This window comes from Dendrobates tinctorius, unplaced genomic scaffold, assembly GCF_039654945.1.
Source record: "Dendrobates tinctorius isolate UK_male_01 unplaced genomic scaffold, ASM3965494v1 ptg000011l, whole genome shotgun sequence".
Taxonomy (NCBI): Eukaryota; Metazoa; Chordata; class Amphibia; order Anura; family Dendrobatidae; genus Dendrobates; species Dendrobates tinctorius.
The window spans coordinates 38,717,827-38,739,605 of NW_027361679.1; the positions used below are offsets into that span (position 1 = coordinate 38,717,827).

The 21,779-nt window shown below is 41.3% G+C and overlaps 1 protein-coding gene across 2 annotated transcripts in view; it reads left to right on the forward strand.

The window, feature by feature from the left end:
- LOC141046738 (transmembrane protease serine 11G-like) overlaps positions 1-17,477 on the forward strand; it is a 52,663-nt gene extending 35,186 nt beyond the window's left edge. For both annotated transcript variants that reach the window (XM_073541381.1, XM_073541389.1), the window contains exons 7-10: positions 3,525-3,693; positions 5,728-5,987; positions 15,240-15,382; positions 16,182-17,477. In XM_073541381.1, coding sequence (XP_073397482.1) covers positions 3,525-3,693; positions 5,728-5,987; positions 15,240-15,382; positions 16,182-16,343 — 734 coding nt within the window. In that variant the 3' untranslated portion in view covers positions 16,344-17,477. The remainder of the gene's footprint in view (positions 1-3,524; positions 3,694-5,727; positions 5,988-15,239; positions 15,383-16,181) is intronic.
- Positions 17,478-21,779: the final 4,302 nt, after the last annotated feature.

Genomic DNA, 21,779 nt, shown 5'->3' on the forward strand with positions numbered 1-21,779 from the left:
CAAGAAAAAAAGTCAACAATTACATGCAAAAAACATCAGCTCTCAGCCACTCCAGAAAAGGCGCATCTCTAAGATGCGCCAATTCTGGTGCTTTGCCCAGCTCTTCCCACTTGTCCTGTAGTGGTGGCAAGTGGAGTGATAATGGGGTGGTTCATGTCACTTTGTATTGTCAGGTGACATCAAGCCCCCATAGTCACATTGTAAGAAAACTCAGACACACAGAATAAAGTTCTTTAATTGAAAAAATGACACAGACTCCTTTAATAATCTCAATTAAACCATACTTATGACCTCGCCTAATTCCACCAAAGCCCTCGATCTCCTGTAATAAAACTAAAATAAAAAAACCAAAACAATACACTATACCTGTCAGTCATTCCCACACCAAAATCCATGTCTGGGAGAGAATTAATTTTCAACCTGGACAGTGCCAAGATGCAACTGTCCAGGCTGAGAACCACTGGTGAATGAGATGCTGCGAGCGCAGCCTCAGTGACGTCACTGAGGCTGCGCTCCCAGCTGGCCTGAACTGCAGTGACATCTGGATCATGGGAAAATGCCAGTGAAGAGGTCACCGCAGTTCAAGCTCAATGTCTTCACAGCAGATCATCGTGAACAATTCTCATAACACCTCAGCAGTGCCACAGGCTGATCGCCTCCATGCCACGCCTCATGGATGCAGTAATTGATGCCAAAGGAACCTCAACCAAGTATTGAGTGCATTTACTGACATACATTTCAGTAGGCCAACATTGTATTTCTTTAGCGCTGACATATTCTGCAGCACTTTACATTCAGAGGGGACTTGTACAGACAATAGACATTACAGCATAACAATAACCACATAGATCATAACAAATACCAAGAGGAATGAGGGCCCTGCTCGCAAGCTTACAATCTATGAGGAAAGAGGTAGACACGAAAGGTGGGTGGTAACAGTTGCCCTGATTGTATGGACCAGCCATAATGTTAAGTGTGTAACAGTACAGACACACAGGGCTAATGGATGCATAAAGCATGTGGGAACATGATGCGGGGAACCTGGTTATGGTAAAACTTTTGACTGTGCCACACAGGGATAGTTAGGTTAATGTGTTGAGGCGGTAGGCCAGTCTGAATAAATGCGTTTTCAGGGCACGCTTAAAATTGTGGGGATAGGAGACTAATCGTATTGACCTGGGAAGTGCATTCCAAGCAATTGGTGCAGCGCATGTATAGTCTTGGAGACGGGAGTGGGAGGTTCTGATTATTGAGGATGCTAACCTCAGGTCATCAGCAGAACGGAGGGTGCGGGTAGGGTGGTAGACTGAAGCGAGGGAGGAGATGTAAGGTGGTGCTGAGCCATGGAGGGCTTTGTGGGTGAGGGTAATAAGTTTGTTCTGGATTCTGGAGTGGATTTCAGATTTCACATTTCAGATTTTAAAATTACTTTTTCAAGCTGGTGTTGCAAAGTATTCTAATTCACTGAGAAAATGACTTTTGGGGTTTTATTGGCTGTAAGCCATAATCATCAACATTAACAGAAATAAACACTTGAAATAGATCACTCTGTTTGTAATGAGTCTATATAATATACTGTATGAATTTCACTTTTTGTATTGGAAAACTGAAATAAATTAACTTTTTGATGATATTCTAATTTTGTGAGATGCACCTGTACATTTTAATTTATAACAATAAAATGGACCCAAAGGGTAACGATTCTCCTTGCAGAGACAGACATGTCAAGCCTGACATGCCAAGGTGAGGAGACTTTTAAGCCTTACAGTACTCCTCTGGGAAATATGCAAATTATCTTTTCAATGAGGAAGAGGACTTAGAACTCTAGCGCCAGCCATTGGAAGTAGCAATCCTAAAAGTCAATATCAAACCCTAACGAGCCTTGTCACACAACTTGGGGTAAAAGCCAACAGCAAAATCTTAATTTGCAGACACTGTGTTTCATGGTACTGCCCCTCATCAGTACAAAGTATAAGATCTGGTTTGGCTGGGTGCGAGTCTCTGAATAGACAATTTCCCAGAAGAGTATTGCAAGGCTTAAAAGTCTCCTCACCGTGACATGTCAAGCTTGGCATGTCAGTCTCCACAAGGAGAATCATTACCCTTTAGATAACGGTCTGATGCCTCTCACCCAGCACTGCTTTTGACTTTTATCCTAAGTCATGTAGCAAGGCTCGTTAGAGGATCGATATTTACTTTTAGGATTGCTACTTCCAATAGGTGGCACTAGAGTTCTAGCCCTCTTCCTTGCATATTTAATTTCCCAGAGGAGCAAGCATGGCGTATAAGTCTCCTCACTGTGACATACCAGGCCTGGCTTGTCAGTCTCCACAAGGTGAAAAGTGACCCCTTAGATCCCAGTCTTAAGCTTCTCACCTAACCAAATCAGATCTCATACTTTGCAGTAATGAGGGGAAAGACCTCCAAACACTGTGTCTACAAATCAAGATTCTGATTTGGCTTTTATCCTAATTCATGTCGCAAGGCTTGTTAGAGGGTCGATATTGACTTTTAGGATTGTTACTTCCAATAGGTAGCGCTAGAGTTCAAGTCCTCTTCCTCTCTGGAGACAATTAATAATAAAAGGTCATTTTTACCGTATTAGTTCACATTCCTTCCCTCCTCCTTTTCCCTTTACCTCATATAAGCATTTATTAATAGATCAAGGGCTCCCCCATGTGGCCACTGGCTGTATCACGCCAAACAGGTTGGTTGGGAATCTGATCTAGGGTCTGAGCTCTGGGCTTGCCTATACTAATGTGGCATATACAAGGACGGATAAGATTCATTTACTTAATAATTTTAGCAATAAGCTCCATTAGGCTAGTTATATGATGGAGTGCCTTTAGGTTAACAACAGCCCAAATGAAAGCCAGAAGTGAGAGCTTGGCACCCCCTGGCTTAATACCATCCTCTGCTTAGAGCCCCTGCGGTCAATTACCAAGGATGGACCTCAGAAATCAATGCATCCATGTTTACATTGGAGTCCTATAGCTCAGGGGGCAGCCTGCAGTGTTAGGTAATAGAGATTTCAAGGGTGGATCACCTCCTTATCTTTAATGGGATGTATAGGGTTAAAGTGTTACTCCGAGTTCTGTAAGTTATTACTGATTGCTGTGGATCTAACCACTGGTACGCCAATTCCGAGAGTGGGGATATGCCGCGCCCCATCACAGTACAGTGGAGCAGCGAATGGACAACTTCTACTCCATGCCTTGTCTGGGGCACTGCCGGGGGCTGCTCTCTGCTTTTTCTGGTGGTCCTATTTACAATGAATGACCAAGCATAGGCACGTCCGCTCCATTTAGAATGGGCACAACAAAGACAAGGATCCAGATCCCTGTTCTGAAGATCTCTGGTGGTCCCAACACTCAGACTTCCCCAGGGATCAGTAAGTTATCGCCTATCCTATGGATAGAGGATGTCTTTTGATTATGAGAATAACTCTTTAAGGGGCGTTTGTCTGAAGCAATATATGACTTAAACATTTTACCTGACACCATATTAAATTAATTTCTGAACAGACTGTGGAGTTGGAGGACCTTCAGTAACCAGCAGGATAGTAGGAGGTCAACCTGCATCTTTGGGGTCGTGGCCCTGGCAGGCCAGTCTGCGCCTTAATGGGATCCATAGGTGTGGAGCGTCACTGATCAGCAGGACCTGGCTCCTCACTGCTGCTCACTGCTTTGATAAGTAAGTGCCCATCTCCATCCTACATCATGCATTTACCATGGGAAGAGTAAGTCGGTTACTTGGTTTTTGTCAAGCAAATGAGAATATTCAGCAGACTGTAGATGTATTTTACCTGCAATCTTTTGTGCAGGACAAATCAGAATGGGAAATTAGAAGGCGATGATGATAAGCAGCACAGATCTATAGTGACTAACTATTCAGCGCTGTATAGCAGGTGCACAGATGAATATTAAAGGGAGACAGAGAGCAAAAAATGTCTTCCAATCTCAGTGCTGTGTTGCTGACATATGTAGTGTTAGAGATTCAATTATGGGGGCACTGTAGCTGAAGTTAGTATGGGGCAGCATGATTACCACTTATGGGGGCACTGTAGCTGAAGTTAGTATGGGGCAGCATGATTAGCACTTATGGGGGCACTGTAGCTGAAGTTACTATGGGGCAGCATGATTAGCACTTATGGGGGCACTGGAGCTGAAGTTAGTATGGGGCAGCATGATTAGCACTTATGGGGGCACTGGAGCTGAAGTTAGTATGGGGCAGCATGATTAGCACTTATGGGGGCACTGTAGCTGAAGTTAGTATGGGGCAGCATGATTAGCACTTATGGGGGCACTGTAGCTGAAGTTAGTATGGGGCAGCATGATTAGCACTTATGGGGGCACTGTAGCTGAAGTTAGTATGGGGCAGCATGATTACCACTTATGGGGGCACTGTAGCTGAAGTTAGTATGGGGCAGCATGATTAGCACTTATGGGGGCACTGTAGCTGAAGTTACTATGGGGCAGCATGATTAGCACTTATGGGGGCACTGGAGCTGAAGTTAGTATGGGGCAGCATGATTAGCACTTATGGGGGCACTGGAGCTGAAGTTAGTATGGGGCAGCATGATTAGCACTTATGGGGGCACTGTAGCTGAAGTTAGTATGGGGCAGCATGATTAGCACTTATGGGGGCACTGGAGCTGAAGTTAGTATGTGGCAGCATGATTGGCACTTATGGGGGCACTGGAGCTGAAGTTAGTATGGGGCAGCATGATTAGCACTTATGGGGGCACTGGAGCTGAAGTTAGTATGGGGCAGCATGATTAGCACTTATGGGGGCACTGTAGCTGAAGTTAGTAGAAGGCAATAAGGTTAATACTGTAGTTGCAATATGGTTAATACTTTTGGGGGGCACTGGAGCTGAAGTTGGTATGGGGACACTATGGTTAATTCTTATGGGGCACTGGAGCTGAAGTTAGTATGGGGCAGCATGATTGGCACTTATGGGGGCACTGGAGCTGAAGTTAGTATGGGGCAGCATGATTAGCACTTATGGGGGCACTGGAGCTGAAGTTAGTATGGGGCAGCATGATTAGCACTTATGGGGGCACTGGAGCTGAAGTTAGTATGGGGCAGCATGATTAGCACTTATGGGGGCACTGTAGCTGAAGTTAGTAGAAGGCAATAAGGTTAATACTGTAGTTGACATATGGTTAATACTTTTGGGGGGCACTGGAGCTGAAGTTGGTATGGGGACACTATGGTTAATTCTTATGGGGCACTGTAGCTGAAGTTGGTGTGGGGGCAATGCATTTCACATTTATGGGGGCAATGTGGTTTTCACCTTAAACGCTGGAGTTGGCACTTAAAGGTGAACTGTGGCCAAAAATAATTGTAGTTGTTGGAGATGGGATGGTTATAGTGCCACTTTAGAAACAATAAATAGGGAATATCAAAATGCTTTGCTCCCACCATACAAAGTGCTTCACACACTGTACATGGCGCCGAGGGGCATGGTTTGCACCTAATTAGAATTGCATCATTTTGGAGGATTTACCATAAGCCGATAAATCAATTATTGAATTGTCCTTAACCACAAAGCCAGCAGAAAGAAGAATTTATGCAGATACACATGGAACCTATATGGGAAAACACTAGGAATAGGGCAGAAGACAAAAATGCCCTGAGGATAAAATGTATTATGCATCGTATGTTGCATGTTCCACTGAAGGGCTCATTTTTCATGTTTTTATAATTTTTTCTCTCTCCTCAGTGATAATATCGCTGATATGTGGACAGTAGTTCTAGGCAAAATTTCATCAACGCCTGAATATGGATTCAAGCTCAAACAAATTATAATCTATGAAACTTACACCAGCGAAACGCACCAAAATGACATTGCGCTTCTTGAGTTGTCCGATCCGGTGAACTATAGCCAAAACACCCGATCTGTATGTTTGCCAAGCACGTCCGAGAACTTTGCGGATGATAAGTCATGCTACGTTACCGGATGGGGAGCACTTGTATCCGAAGGTCAGTACCATACGTATTATTATTAATATGCCTTGTATTCAGTAATTGTGTATTATATCTATGGGAAATATATAAATGTGCTACCCAAAGCAGCCTAGCCCCAGCAATTCTTAGAAACAAAGCTGATAAGTGGTTTTACTGCTAATTTGCATAGTCTTACAATAATTGTTCAAGGCTACGCGGTTTTGCAGGAATACTGTATTGAATAAAATGGAGGGTAACACTAAATGAAATCACCCCTGCACATACCAAAAATTGTAATATATGAAGAAAAAAGTAGTATGCAAAAAACAAGGTATCACCTTAGAAATCAGATATATAAATATTTATTAAATCATAATAAAAAAATACACAAAAAACCAATTAAAAAGATGAAAGGCCATAAATAAATCAGACAGAAAGCAATGATAAAGTTTCAGTCCACCCTATCTACCAAATGATACAGAAATCCCAACAGCGATCGCCGACTGAATGTGATAAAGGGCTGGTGTATTGCACGCAGGATTTATAATATATATGTCACTAGAAAAGGCATCAAATAAATGCCAAAATTGAAAGTTATCAAAACATGTAGACACAGGCACAATAAATATCTTACTTCAATAATAAGTGGTCAGATATAACACTGCCCATGTAAAACTAATTAAATATCTAATACAGCATGATATGTATGCAATAAAGTTTAATCACACTAAACATATAAAAAAATCAGTCTAGAGAGTCACAGGAGTGTCATGCGAGTACAATACGATTTCTCGCATCCGAAATATCACATGGTCATAAGTATTCAGACCCTTTGCTCAGACATTCATATTTAAGTCACATGCTGTCCATTTCCTTGTGATCCTCCTTGAGATGGTTCTACTCCTTCATTGGAGTCCAGCTGTGTTTAATTAAACAGATAGGACTTGAATTTTAAAGGTACACACCTGTCTATATAAGACCTCACAGCTCACAGTGCATGTCAGACCAAATGAGAATCATGAGGTCAAAGAAACTGGCCAAGGAGCTCAGAGACAGAATTGTGGCAAGGCACACATCTGGCCAAGGTTACAAAAGAATTCCTGCAGTACTCAAGGTTCCTAAGAGCACAGTGGCCTCCATAATCCTTAAATAGAAGAAGTTTGGGCCACCAGAAGTCTTCCTAGACCTGGCCGTCCAGCCAAATTGAGCAATCGAAGGAGAAGAGCCTTGGTGAGAGAGGTAAAGAAGAACCCCAAGATCACTGTGTCTGAGCTCCACAAATTCAGTAGGGAGATGGGAGAAAGATCCCCAAAGTCAACTATCACTGCAGCCTTCCACCAGTTGGGCCTTTATGGCAGAGTGGCCCGACGGAAGCCTCTCAGTGCAAGACATATGAAAGCCTGCATAGAGTTTGCTAAAAAAACACATGAAGGACTCGCAGATTATGAGAAATAAGATTCTCTAGTTTGATGAGATGAAGTTAGAGCTTTTTGGTTTGGTGATAATCCTAAGCGGTATGTGTGGAGAAATCCAGGCACTGCTCATCACCTGCCCAATACAATCCCAACAGAGAAACATGGTGGTGGCAGCATCATGTGTTTTTCAGCTGCAGGGACAGCACGACTGGTTGCAATTGAAGGAAACATGAATGCTGCCAAGTACAGAGATATCCTGGATGAAAACCTCTTCCAGAGTGCTCTGGACCTCAGACTTGGCCAAAGGTTCACCTTGCAACAAGACAATGACCCTAAGCACTCAACTAAAATAACAAAGGAGTGTCTTCAGAACAACTCTGTAACCATTCTTGACTGGCCCAGCCAGAGCCCTGACCTAAACCTAATTGAGCATCTCTGGAGAGACCTGAAAATGGCTGTCCACAACGTTCACTTCAACCTGACAGAACTGGAGAGGATCTGCAAGGAAGAATGACAGATGATCCCCAAATCCAGGCGTGAAAAACTTGTTGCATCATTCCCAAGAAGACTCATTACTGTACTAGCTCAAAAGGGTGCTTCTACTCTATGCTGAGCAAAGGGTCTGAATACTTATGACTATGTGATATTTCAGTTTTTCTTTTTTAATAAATTTGCAAAAATTTATACATTTCAGTTTTTTTTCAGTCAAGATGGGGTGCAGAGTGTAGATTAATGAGAAAAAAAATGAACTTTTTTAATTTACCAAATGGCTGCAATGAAACAAAGAATAAAAAATGTAAAGTGGTCTGAATACTTTCTGTACTCACTGCACATGCAGCAATTCTCTATGTCATTTACATATCGTTTTCAAATTAAATATTCTTCAAAACACATACATAGATAGATTGATTGATTGATTGAATAAAAGCCGGCAATTCATGTGACACATAAAATCATACTGACAGGTTAGAATAGAATAGATATAAACACATAGAATACATAAATAAATGTCAGTGACGCACACATATATATATACAGTACAGTGGGTACGGAAAGTATTCAGACCACTTTAAATTTTTCACTCTTTGTTTCATTGCAGCCATTTGGTAAATTCAAAAAAGATCATTTTTTTCTCATTAATGTACACTCTGCACCCCATCTTGACTGAAAAAAACAGAACTGTAGACATTTTTGCAAATTTATTAATAAAGAAAAACTGAAATATCACATAAGGGGTCTGAATACTTTCCGTACCCACTGTATATGTATTACATAGATACATAGATGAAAAGCCAGCAATTCATGTGCCGCGCACTGTAAAATCATTGCAGGAGCCATCAGGATAGAAGAGATGGATTACATACAGTAAATACAAATAGAATAGGTAGATATATAGATGTCAGTGACAAATACAATTAGTATAGTGTGTGGGCAGCTTACTGTACATATGTACACACAACCTCCTGAGAATTATTTGGAGGCAAGATGAAAAAAATGCCAAAAATTTTTTTGTAAGATTAAAAAAATCTTTATTCATTGAAATATAATAAAATGGTTAAAAAGTTTTTTTACACATCAAGCTAACGGAACATGATGAGGAGCAGCACTGGGAAATGTAAGGCGAGTACCAAGAACACACACAAATTACTTTAAAAATCAATGCATGAAAAATAAAAAAATGTATGGAAAAAATTATTTAATGCAAAAGTGCATGTTGCATGTGAAAGTACAAAATCTGAATATCTCAGAAAAATTGGTATTAGAATTATATCAATGATGATAGATATGCCCACCACATGCTTATAATGAAAAAATCATGCAAATGCGAAATATTGACGTACGTTTGCTTCATTTATTAGTTATAAGACTGTATTTATTAATTAGCTTACTGTACATGTATTTAATTTGTAAAAGATTATTTTTCGTGAAAAAATGGAGTGGGCTCCCCCCGCAATTTTCGTAACCAGCAGAGGGAAATCTGATGGCTGGGGGCTGATGTTTATAGCCTGGGAAGGGGGTAATACCAGTAGCATAGCTACCCGGGGGGGTAGAGGATGCGGTCGCCCCAGACCCCTCTGAGGGGGCCCACCTGGAACTGCGCTACTGGAACTGTATTGGTGTGCGCAGTAAGCTGCACACACACTGCACTAATTCTATTTGTCACTAACATCTATATATCTACCTATTCTACATGTATTTACTGTATGTAATCCATCTCTTATATCCTGTCGGCTCCTGCAGTGATTTAACAGTACACGGCACATGAATTGCTGGCTTTTCTTCTATCGATCTATCCATCTATGTAATGCATATACTGTATATATGTGTGTCTCTGACATCTATATACTGTATGTGTGTATTCTATGTGTATATATCTATTCTATATATTCTATTGTAACCTGTCACACTGTGATTTTACAGTATGCAGCAGATGAATTGCCGACTTTTCTTCTAATATAAATATGTACTGTATATGCAGGGTGGTCCAAAAGTAGGTGGACAGTATGTGTAACAGGGTTATGAAGGGGGAGATTTATCAAACATGGTGTAAAGTGAAACTGACTCAGTTGCCCTTAGCAACCAATCAGATTCCACTTTTCATTCTTCACAGACTCTTTGGAAAATGAAAGGTGGAATCTGATTGGTTGCTAAGGGCAACTGCGTCAGTTCCACAGATCCAGTTTTCATAGATAAATCTCCCCCAAATCTGTTTTCAGTTAATTCAGATAACCTATAATGGCAAATAATTTAAATACAGATCAAAGAAAATGGATTTTAAAAGAGTATTGGAAATTTCAAAATGCTGAAACAGTTAGAGCAAATTGGGTTGAAACATTGAAACATTTGGTACTCAAACCCCAAAGAGACAAACCATTTACCGCATTCGTGACAAATTCGATGCCACTGGCTCAATCCTTAATGCTCCAAAAACTGGTCGACCCAAAACAGCCTGTACAGAAAATAATAAACAACTTGTTGCTGAAACATTTGTTCAGAGTCCAAAAAAGTCCACCAGAAGAGTCTCTTCAGACTTGGGAATTTCACGAGCTTCCATCATGTGAATCCTGAAATCTATTGGGTGGAAAGCTTATCATCCACGTCTAATTCATGGTTTATTGGAGGATGATCCAGACAGGCGGCTGCAATTTAGTGAGATTATGCTTAACGAAATTGAAGAAAATCCAGTAATTTTAGATAACATGTGGAGTGATGAAGCTTCTTTCAAATTATCTGGCCATATTAACAGACATAATTGTATTTAGTGGTATAATGAGAATATGTATTTAACATTAGAGCAACAACTAAATGAGCCTGGTGTCAATGTTTGGGGTGGTACTTCAAGTTTTGGTGTTGTTGGACCATTTTTTTTTTATATGGAACAGTCACAGGAGATAAGTATCTCGAAATTATAATGAATCACGTTGTTACTCAGTTACAACAACACCCTAATTCAAATGACCTTTATTTCCAACAAGATGGGGCCCTCCCCATTATTCAAGAGTCCACGAGTATCTTGATGAAACATTTCCTAATAAATGGATTGGCCGAAGAGGCCCACTTGATTGGTCGGCTCGTTCACCAGACTTGACCCCAATGGATTTTTTCTTTTGGGGAGTACTCAAGGATAAAGTTTATAGTCGAAAACCAAAAAGTGTCAGTGATTTGAAAAATTACATAAGAGATGCATTTCAAGAAATTAATACCCAAAGAGACTTGTGCAAAAATGTTTGCTGAAGCGTAAGAGGCAGTCTTCAGAGCTGTGCAAATTGTGATGGAAAACAGTTTGAGCACCTGCGCTGATAAAATTTAAGGGCTTTAGTATTGTTCTTCAGAATAAAATGTAATTGTCAATGTTCTGCTTGTGTTAGTGAATATAATTTTATATATAAATCAAAATAAATGTTATTATTTTCTGTCCACCTACTTTTGGACCACCCTGTATATATTTGTGTGTGGGTCACTGACATCTATATAGATACAGGAAAGATGTATATCTTTGTACCGTGTTAGCCAGTGGATAGAAAAATATTCAGGATTGAGAGTCCTCAGTAGTTGATACCTTTTAATGGCTAACTGAAAAGATGGTAATACATTGCAAGCTTTGAGATTTTGTATTAGTCTAGCCTGATGAAGAGACCTGAGTAGTCTCGAAAGCTTGCAATGTATTACCATCTTTTCAGTTAGCCATTAAAAGGTATCAACCACTGAGGACTCTCAATCCTGAATATTTGACATCTATATATATTCTATGTCTATATCTATTCTATTCTAACCTGTCAATGTAATTTTACTGTATGCAGCACATGAAATGCCGGTTTTTCAAAGGACACCGGTGCGTAAAAATGAGACAGTACTCGCATGGTCCAAGTGCTGTGCGATTTTTGACTCGCACCAATAGACTTGCATTGGTGAGTCTCGGTGACAATCGCAGCATACTGCAATTTTACACACACGCTGAATACGCTCGAGAAAATAAACAGTGATGTGAGCTGCCCCATAGATTAATACTGGGCCTAGTGTTATGCAATATTTCTAGCATAGCTCTCGGCCATATTCCATAGTAGTTCGACGCCATCCTTATATAAAATCCGAAAAACAATCTAACATACTACTAGTACAGCAAAGAAGGGATCATCAGAAGGATCGAGTGATAAGCATGTTGGTGTAACCTGTATAGAGAAAGGAATAGAGACGATAGTGGTGTGAAAAGGCCACGTGTTTCGCCACAAAATGTGTGGCTTCATCAGGGGCTTAAGTGCAATGCAAAATGGCTAATAAGATGATCTATATAAACAATATAAGGCGTTAATGGCCATGCAGCTTTGCAGGAATACAGCATTTTTAACTGCAATCCTATGTAGTCCTTATTAATCAATTTAAAAAAGTAATGATTTCTAGTAAAATCACAACAGTTTTCCAGCTACATTGCGGGTGTACCTGGGTACATAGTGAGCGCTAGGTGTAGACTAAGCACACGTTCACATGTTCAGTTCGGTCAGTATTTTACATCAGTATTTGTGAGCCAAAATGGGTGATAAATCCAGAAGTGGTGACGTCTTTCTATTATACTTTTCCTCTGATTGTTTCACTCCTGATTTTGACTTACAAATACTGAGGTAAAATACTGACCAAATACTGAACGTGTGAACATGCACAACAATAATTATGGTCTTGTTCTTCCAACTTTTTTACTTTAATGTATTCTTGTAATTGCATCCTGTAAAGTAAAATAATGTGCATAAGCATTTAGTCTATCAAAACCATCTCTGTGCATTCAGCTCTCATTAAGGTGGGGCAAAGGTCTATGTATAGAGCCTTCCATGCACATGGGATGGTCAGCTGGACCTACTGAAGTCAGCGGGTCCAGAAGACTTAATCTAATGCACTTAAAGGTTTTTGCTATGTAATCTGAGCAGCATGATGTAGGGGCTGAGACCCTGATTCTAGCAATATGTCATATGCATGCTGTTTTCTCTGGTGTGGATCTAGTAGTTCTTAGAATGCTCCGCCAACACCACTGATTGGCTGCTTTCTGTATACAAATACATTGACAAGAAGCTGCTAATGGTGGGGGCAGGTTTACACAGAGCAGTTGACCAGCAGGCATGAGACACATAGTCCTGTAGATAATCTTCTGCTGATGAAACACTTATTAGCTGGTGTACAGAGAAACACAATACAACAAACGTGAAAAAATACTCTGCTGTAAAAAAAATAATTCAACAATAAGCAGCAAGTGCTAGTAAAAAGATGACAGCAAAACAGGGTATTTAGTTGACACGTTTTCTGCAAAAAATGTATGCTGAGCCACTCTACCAATGCCAAGGTACACCCATCAGAGCAGTCCCATCCAATGCATTTAAAACCTGACCATGTGAACAGCACCTACATGGTTCAGAGAGGCAAAATGTCCGATGTGGACACGCTGTGTGAGACCGCTCTATATGTGCATAGCCCACAAGAGAGGGGTGGAGACCTCCCAAAAACTTGCAGAAGCAAGAAACCAATAGAATACAAACGCATGGGCCATGCACACACAGTGAACGAGTTGGTAAGACAGTGTTCACACCACCAAGAGACTGGAACACAGAGAAACACAATACAACAAACGTGAAAAAATACTCTGCTGTAAAAAAAAAATTTCAACAATAAACAGCAAGTGGTAGTAAAAAGATGACAGCAAAACAGGGTATTTAGTTGACACGTTTTCTGCAAAAAATGTATGCCAAGCCGCTCCACTAATGCCAAGGTATACCCATCAGAGCAGTCCCATCCAATGCATTTAAAACCTGACCATGTGAACAGTATCTATATGGTTCAGAGAGGTTATTTCTGATGTGGACCCGCTGTGTGAGACCGCTCTATATGTGCATAGCCCACATGAGAGGGGTGGAGTCCTCCCAAAAACTTGCAGAAGCAAAAAACCAATAGAATACAACGCATGGGCCATGCACACACAGTGAACAAGTCAGTAAAGGCTCATTCACACGTCAGTATTTGGTCAGTATTTTGCATTAGTGTTTGTATGCCAAAGCCAGGAATGGAACTTACCGAGAAAAAAATATAATTGAAAGACTGACTCCTGTTCCTTATTTTGGAGACATTCCTGGTTTTGGCATACAATTACTGATGAAATACTGATCAAAAATACTGATGTGTGAAAGAGGCCTAAGACAGTGTTCACAACACCAAGAGATCCACCAAGAAAAATACTCTGCTGTAAAAAAAAAAAAATTTCAACAATAAGCAGCAAGTGCTAGTAAAAAGATGACAGCAAAACAGGGCATTTAGTTGACACGTTATTAGCTGGCGTGTTGCTGTATCAATCAAATAAGTGACAAATCACTAGAATCAGGCTCTCAGCCCCTACATCATGCTACTCTCAGATTGCATAGCAAAAAATGCTGGCAGATTCCCCTTAATGGTTCCCATATACAAAAGATGAAAGTCATCCAATTTCAGCAGGACTGACCGAGCCTCTGATGTGCATGGTGGCTTCCTGAGTGCCCCCAACAAATGATGGAAGAAAGAATAGTCTGGGCATTGGAATTTGAAAGGCCATATCTTTTAAATAGTACACATAAAAATAATCAACTTTGTAATATATTGGTTTTTTTTTAGATAAATCTGCTGCTATTGCTGCCTAGATTAATCTTATACTTTCAATTTATGGGTAAAATCTTACTCCATTTAGACAGATTTCTACATTACTGAGACAGGATGACAGTTGGAGCTTTTAAAATTCTATATAAAAGGGAGAAGGAGGAAGAGAAGGGAAGAGTTAGAGGCAGGCACAGCAATTCTGCTGCAACAATGACAGTTCTCCATAGAACTTTATGAGCTCTAACCATGATCTCTTAACTCATTATGGGTAAATCTGTATTCACTGATCTTACCTGTGAATTGAGAATTTTGACAATGAATGATTAGTTCTGGTGGAGAAATAAGCAGATTTCTCTAATAAGATATATTACAAAATTTCCTATTTTCACTTGCACTATTGAGAGATATATATAAAACGACTGTTAAGCTTTAAGGCTCTGTTCTCACTTGTGTAGTGATTTTGGTTGAAAACCAAAACCAGTATGTATGGCAGGTCTACAGTAACCTAACCGCACATCTGCCAGGAACAAACAGAGCCTATGACAATAGCGAGAACATGACCTAATACAATAGCTCATCTACTAATGAACAACTAGAGATTTACAACAAGATGCTATAGATGTAAAAAAACAATAGAAACCGAGAATCTATACTCTTCTAATTCTAAGTAATTAAATATGATAACCTCATAAGCAAAAAAAAAAACAGGAATTGCCTGGTAGCTTTGACAGCGTAAATTCAGATTTTTTTGAATTTTCTCCCTTTTCAGGCCTGACATCGCCAACTCTACAGCAAGCTGAAGTACGGATAATCAACTCCAGTCTATGTGGTAGCCAACAGATGTATGGAAATGTAATAGATCTATCCATGATATGTGCTGGATATGCTGAGGGGAGAATTGACGCCTGTCAGGTAAGTTAGGGAGTGTTAGTTATATACTAATTACACTGTGTGCATCAGGGGCAGACATATCATTAATGCACCTGGTAGGCCAAGTGGTTAGGGGCCACTTCTGTCTCCAAAGCAGAAGGAGTTGCGAATTATGATGGGCTATTGGACTGTAACGGGCCCATATACTGTTCTTGCACAGGAGCCCTCTTCTGTCTATGCCCGCTGCTGTTGTGCAGGCATACATATGATTACAGGGAATGTGTCAGCAGGTTTTTGCTATGTAATTTGAAGGCAGCATGATGTAGGGGCTGATATACACATTTTAGGGATGTGTCACTTATTAGGCTGTGTGCTGTAGTTTTAATACCATGATTTTTTTTGTGTTTTGTCACCAGAAGATTATCAGTGCCTGGACTACAGCTCCCATGAGTCCGGTTTGTCCACGCCCCCTTTTCTGATAAGCAGCTCACTGTCTATTGACAATGTGCATACAGTGCCTGCTGGGGGCGGGGTTAGCTTTCTCAGCTCTGCTACATGCTATATCTAAAAACTCTGATTGCGTCACAACTGCTGCAGCCATTAAACTAAGTGATACATTGCTGGAATCAGGATCTCTGTCCCTACATCATGTTGTTCTCAGATGAGGTAGCAAAAACCTGACGACAGATTCCCTTTAATAAAAGTCTATAGGTGTATTGACGTATAATAGGAATGGGTCCTGGCATTTATAAAAGCTCATTGTCTGTTCACAATGATTGGATGTATCTTTTAGCTTCATAGATGAAATAATATGCTGTTTCTTATATTTTCTCTTAATAAGGGGGATTCCGGCGGTCCTCTGGTAACTACACAAAATAACGGAAAGTGGACACTTATTGGAATTGTCAGCTTCGGATATGGATGTGCCTTAAGGAATAAGCCTGGTGTCTACTCCAGTGTCACCTATTTGCGGAACTGGATCAATAAGCATTCGGGCCTGTGATGTGCAACAGTTCTGTTTCTTATAGCTCAATACTTCTAAAATTTGAAGATTATATCTTAGGTCCAGAACACTTTCAGATAAAGATGGTGATGTATATTATTCCAGGGATAGATAGCGGTCCATTTTCTCCAGTAGAAGAGTATGCATATACGAAATACATGGATAAAAAAGTATCATATAGGAAATACCTGGAAAACAGAAGGAAGCTGAATATTGACCACCTTCTCCTGATTTCTTCAAAATGCCTCACGTGCAAAAAAGGAAAGACATAGAAAATACTGGGCTAATCCTATGAAAATAATAAACTCAGTGTCAGTGCTTGTCTACCTGTCAGTGCTAACAGCTCCCTACACATTTAGGCGGCCTCTCAACTGTTCCCGACTGATGATGTCAAGGGACAGATGCTGTGAGCATGTTAAAGTGAATCAGTAAGATCAGCCCTCTGCACCCTCCAAAATCGTATATAGGGTCACGCAGGTCTTTAGATTGGAAATCTATTGACACCTTTATATCTCCTGTTTCTGAATTCCTCAAAAATGTGTGTTTTATTCATATGCAAATTTGCTGTCAAGTGCTCTGGGGGTGGCAGAGCATTTAACAAGCCTCTGGCTCATTAGGTTGTTTCCCCACTGAGCATCAGCCTCTTTAGCTTGGTGTGTGTGACACCAGGCCCAAGGCAAGGAAAGCAGATAATGATCAACCTCCGTAGGCAAAGTCTTGTAACTTTTAATTTGTATGTGGCATATTTCCTTTAAATGAAAATGCCCTATCCTTTTGTTTTGACAAGGAGAGGTTTCTGGCAGGGGCTTAATCATATCTCACTTTTGAAAACACATGCATGCTTGGCCATGCTGAGAGTGCACGCATATCGGGGTTGGGAAAGACAGTTATGACACTTGTTTAAGTTGTTTAGGCACCTTGAAGGGACTCTGTCGCCAGTCTTGTGCTAACCTATCTGAGAGCAGCATGATGTAGGTGCAGAGAGCCTTATTCTAGTGATGTATCTCTCACTGGTCTGCTTGGTGCAGTTTTGATAAAATCACTGTTTTATCTGCTGCAGATCTAGCAGTTCTCTAAATGCTGAGCTTTGTATAACCCACACCACTGAATGACAGCTAAGACTGGTTTCACATTTGCGTTAAAACAACGCTGCGCCCTGCGTCGTTAAGCCCCGCCCCGAGCCGGCTCCCTGCCCGCCCCATCCGGGATCACCGCCTACTTTCGCATTTGCACGCATGCGATCGGCGCACCCTATCTTTAGCATAGGGTGCGCAGATCATGCGCTGCCAGTGTGAAAGTAGCGTGCTGCGCACTTTTGACGGTGCGCCGTGCGCGCCGAAATGCAACATGCTGCATTTCGGCGCGCACGGCGCACCGTCAAAAGTGCGCAGCACGCTACTTTCACACTGGCAGCGCATGATCTGCGCACCCTATGCTAAAGATAGGGTGCGCCGATCGCAGGCGTGCAAATGCGAAAGTAGGCGGTGATCCCGGATGGGGCGGGCAGGGAGCCGGCTCGGGGCGGGGCTTAACGACGCAGGGCGCAGCGTTGTTTTAACGCAAATGTGAAACCAGCCTTACTGTGTACACTGTGCATAGGTGGAAATCTGCCTATCAATGGTGGGGGGATTACACACAGCACATGAATATGGAGGACTACCTGGCAGCAGGTTTACTAGTCCTCTATTGATAATTTCCTGCTGATAAAATACTGATTTTGCTAAACCTACAGCAGATAACCCAGTAAGTGATACATCTCTGAAATCAGGATCTCTACCCTATATTATACTGTTCTCAGAAACCTTCTGACACATTCCTATTAAGGGCATGTTATTGAAAAACTGTAACTAGCACTTAGCACTTTGGAAGCTGATCACAAGCTTACTATCGATTTTCTCTATTAGATGTATTCCTGTTATACAGGATTGTGTATGGCATATTGCTTTGCGACAATGTAAAAACTTGATACTAAGATTTTAAATGAAAAAATGATAGCACTTCACTGTTAACATTTTATATGTATCCGATTATTACCATGTGAAATAAATTTACCGCACTATCCCTATATAATAATGCTGTACTATTACTATATTACTGTATATAATACAAATGCCTCATGATAAGGCTACTTTCACACTAGCGTTGTGCGACGGCCGTCGCCATGCGTCGTTTTGGCGAAAAAACGCATCCTGCAAAGTTGCCCGCAGGATGCGTTTTTTCCCCATAAACTAACATTAGCGACGCATTGCGACGGATGCGTCGTGTTTTGGCGCCCGCGAGGCACACAAAAACGTTACATGTAACTTTTTTTGCGTTGTCTCCGCCATTTTCGACCGCGCATGCGCGGCCGAAACGCCACCCCCTCCTCCCCGGACATTACAATGGGGCAGCGGATGCGTTGAAAAACTGCATCCGCTGCCCCCGTTGTGCCCGACTTTCACAGCGTGCGACGTTACGTCGCCCCGACTCAGGGCAACGGCCGTCGCATAAAGCTAGTGTGAAAGTAACCTTAGTCTGATGAAATTGTGGTGAAATACTGTGCACTGTTTTAGCGGTAGCATGAACTGAATATAATATGAAAAATTAATTCCGAAACAATATGAGTTTAATGTGAAGTCACCATGAGTCGTTGTGTACCTGGCACATCGTCCGACTTGGCGCTTGAGATTTTTACTGAATACAAACTGACTGAACTTAAGGAGGACATGGCTCCAGGTCAAAAGTGGCCATTTTTCTCGTATTTTATTCCCACTGCTACACTGAGATTTTGTTTTTTTTTTTGTTTTTTTTTAATCGGCCATATGGTTCCAGAGACATCGATCTTTATATTTAGTGCACATTTTACTGTTCTTCACCAAAGGGGTGTCGCACACGAGATTCTCTAGGTGGAGGCTTTAGGCTGCTCTGTATTATTTCCTTGTGAGCCACACCTCCTTGGTAAAGACCATAAGCATTAGCACTAAATAAAAAGGCCCATATCTCTGGAATCATATGGCAAATTGTAAGAAAGAAAAAGCCCGTCATACTCATGAACATGAGGAATAATGAAAAGCAAAATTTGTACACCTTTGACCCGATGCCAGGTCTTCTTTTTTTATTTTTGCACTAGTTCAGTAGCAATATAATTTAATTATTGGTTTTATTATGTAGATGTATGCCAGTCATTGTTCAGTTTTGTACTGCACTATTAAATATTTAGCATTTACCACCTTCTATTCTCTGTACTATTTAATATGTGTTTTAAGTGTTTTTTTTGTTTTTGCATATGTCTGAAACCAACTAATATCTGTGGATAGTGGCTTATATCACCAGCTTAATTATTTTAAGAAATAGATATATCCATTTTTTAGAGCTGGTCAATGCTCAGTTCTTTGAGCAGTTCCATGCTGCCTTATCTGATTTCGGCATTGAAAAGAAAGAAAAGATAAGCCAAATTCTATATAAGTTATAAAGGAGTAATGTTTTAACCTGTTCCTGCGACATGACGAAAATGTAAGTCAGTTGTCACACCATGATGTACAGTTTCGTCATTGCTAAAAAAAAACTATCTTGCTCCTTCCACTATTCCAATCTTGGCAGTTAACCTATCAAAGGGAGCATGGCTTAAGGAAACATGGACTTTATGAAACAGGTAAACTTATCAGTCTGATGGTTTCTGGGCGGGGAAGCTTGAAATCCCACTGTGGCGCCGCAAGTGACGTGTGAAGTCTCTGGTGTGATCCTGAAGAAAGTTGAGGCACTGTCTCCCGACGGAAGTGGCGTATCCTGGCTCTCCTAGGCGAGGTCCTTTGTTCCTGGAGCGACGTACGTGGTGTGAAGTAGTCTATGGCACCGCCGGAGTGTGACTCAGTTCAGTGGCAGTGGTTAAGCGACCCGGCTCTGTATGATTTACCCAGTCAGAATAAGGCCGCGAGCCCACGGCAGTCAGCGGAGCGGTGTGGGATGGATTTTCGGTCACAGGAGTCAACGGACACACAGTTATAAGTTGCTCTTAGTCAGCGTGCGCAAGGGCTGGGGAGCAGCAGCGCGGGCCTCGATTATCGCATAGCTCCACGGAGAGGGAATCAACTTTCTCCTGCTGAGCGCTCTGTTTTCCCTCCAAGTGTCACGCTTTCCCACGTACTGTCTCTTTTATCTCTGTCACGCCTCCTACAGTCGATTGCAAAGGTCATACCATGTCAGAAAGCTTTCCCCCCCGGCAACAATGGTGACAGCCCCAATAGTTCTGGAACCGACGCGAGAGAGGTACCACCGGCCCGGTTCTTCTTCCTACACAATATATGTGAAAAGGGGCTTACGTACAAAATACAGATATGAATTAAAATGAGAAAACTAACATTGACAGACTGGAATAGAGGGAGAGAGGGCCCTGTCCTTGCAGGCTTACAGTCTACAGGGTGATGGGGAAGGAGTGGTGAGGTGGCAGCGGGGTCATGGCAAATTGTAAGCTTTCTTGAAGAGATGGGTTTTTCAAGTTCCATCTGAAGGTTCCAAATGTGGTGGATAACTGGACGTGTTGGGGCACTTCCAGAGGATGATGGACACTTTTAAGAAGTCTTGGAGGTGATTAGGTGAGGAACGTACGAGTATGGAGGAGGAGGTTTTGAGATGACAGGAGAGTATGTGTGGGTAGATATCGAGATATTAGTTTGGAGATATATGGAGGGGGCATTAATGTGGATTAATCAGGCAGCAGAGAAAAGGATGTGCTGCCGAGGTGCAAGAGTGTTAGCTGGGAGGCCACAGAGGAGTATTTTGCATTATTCAAGGTTGGAAATGGTGATATTAAACATTTGTTAAAATATTGTGTACTCTTTTTAGGTATATTTTTATTTATGTTTCTTCTTGGGGAATGTGTCACATACATTTTTTAAAATGAACAGTTATACCATATACAAGGAACAAATACCATCACACCATTACCACACCACATATTACTACCACATAATGACCGGATAGTACCACAAACAAAGAACATATACCGCCACACCATGACCAGATCATATATTACCACCACATACAAGGAACAAATACCATCACACCATGACCACACCACATATTACCACCACATAGTGACCGGATAATACCGCATAAAAGGAACAAATACCGCCACACCGTGACCAGACCATATATTACCACCACATAGTGATCAAATAATACCACATACAAGAAACAAATACCGCCACACCATGACCAGACCATATATTACCACCACATACAAGGAACAAATACCGCCACATCATGACCACACTACATGTCACCACCACATAATGAATGAATGATATCACATAGAAGGGACAAATACGGCCACACCATGGCTGGACCACATATTACAACCACATAGTGACTGAACACTACAATACTGATCATTAATAAAAAAAAACAATACTAATTTTACCATACAGGAGCTTTGTATCTAGTAGACAGTGTAAAGCA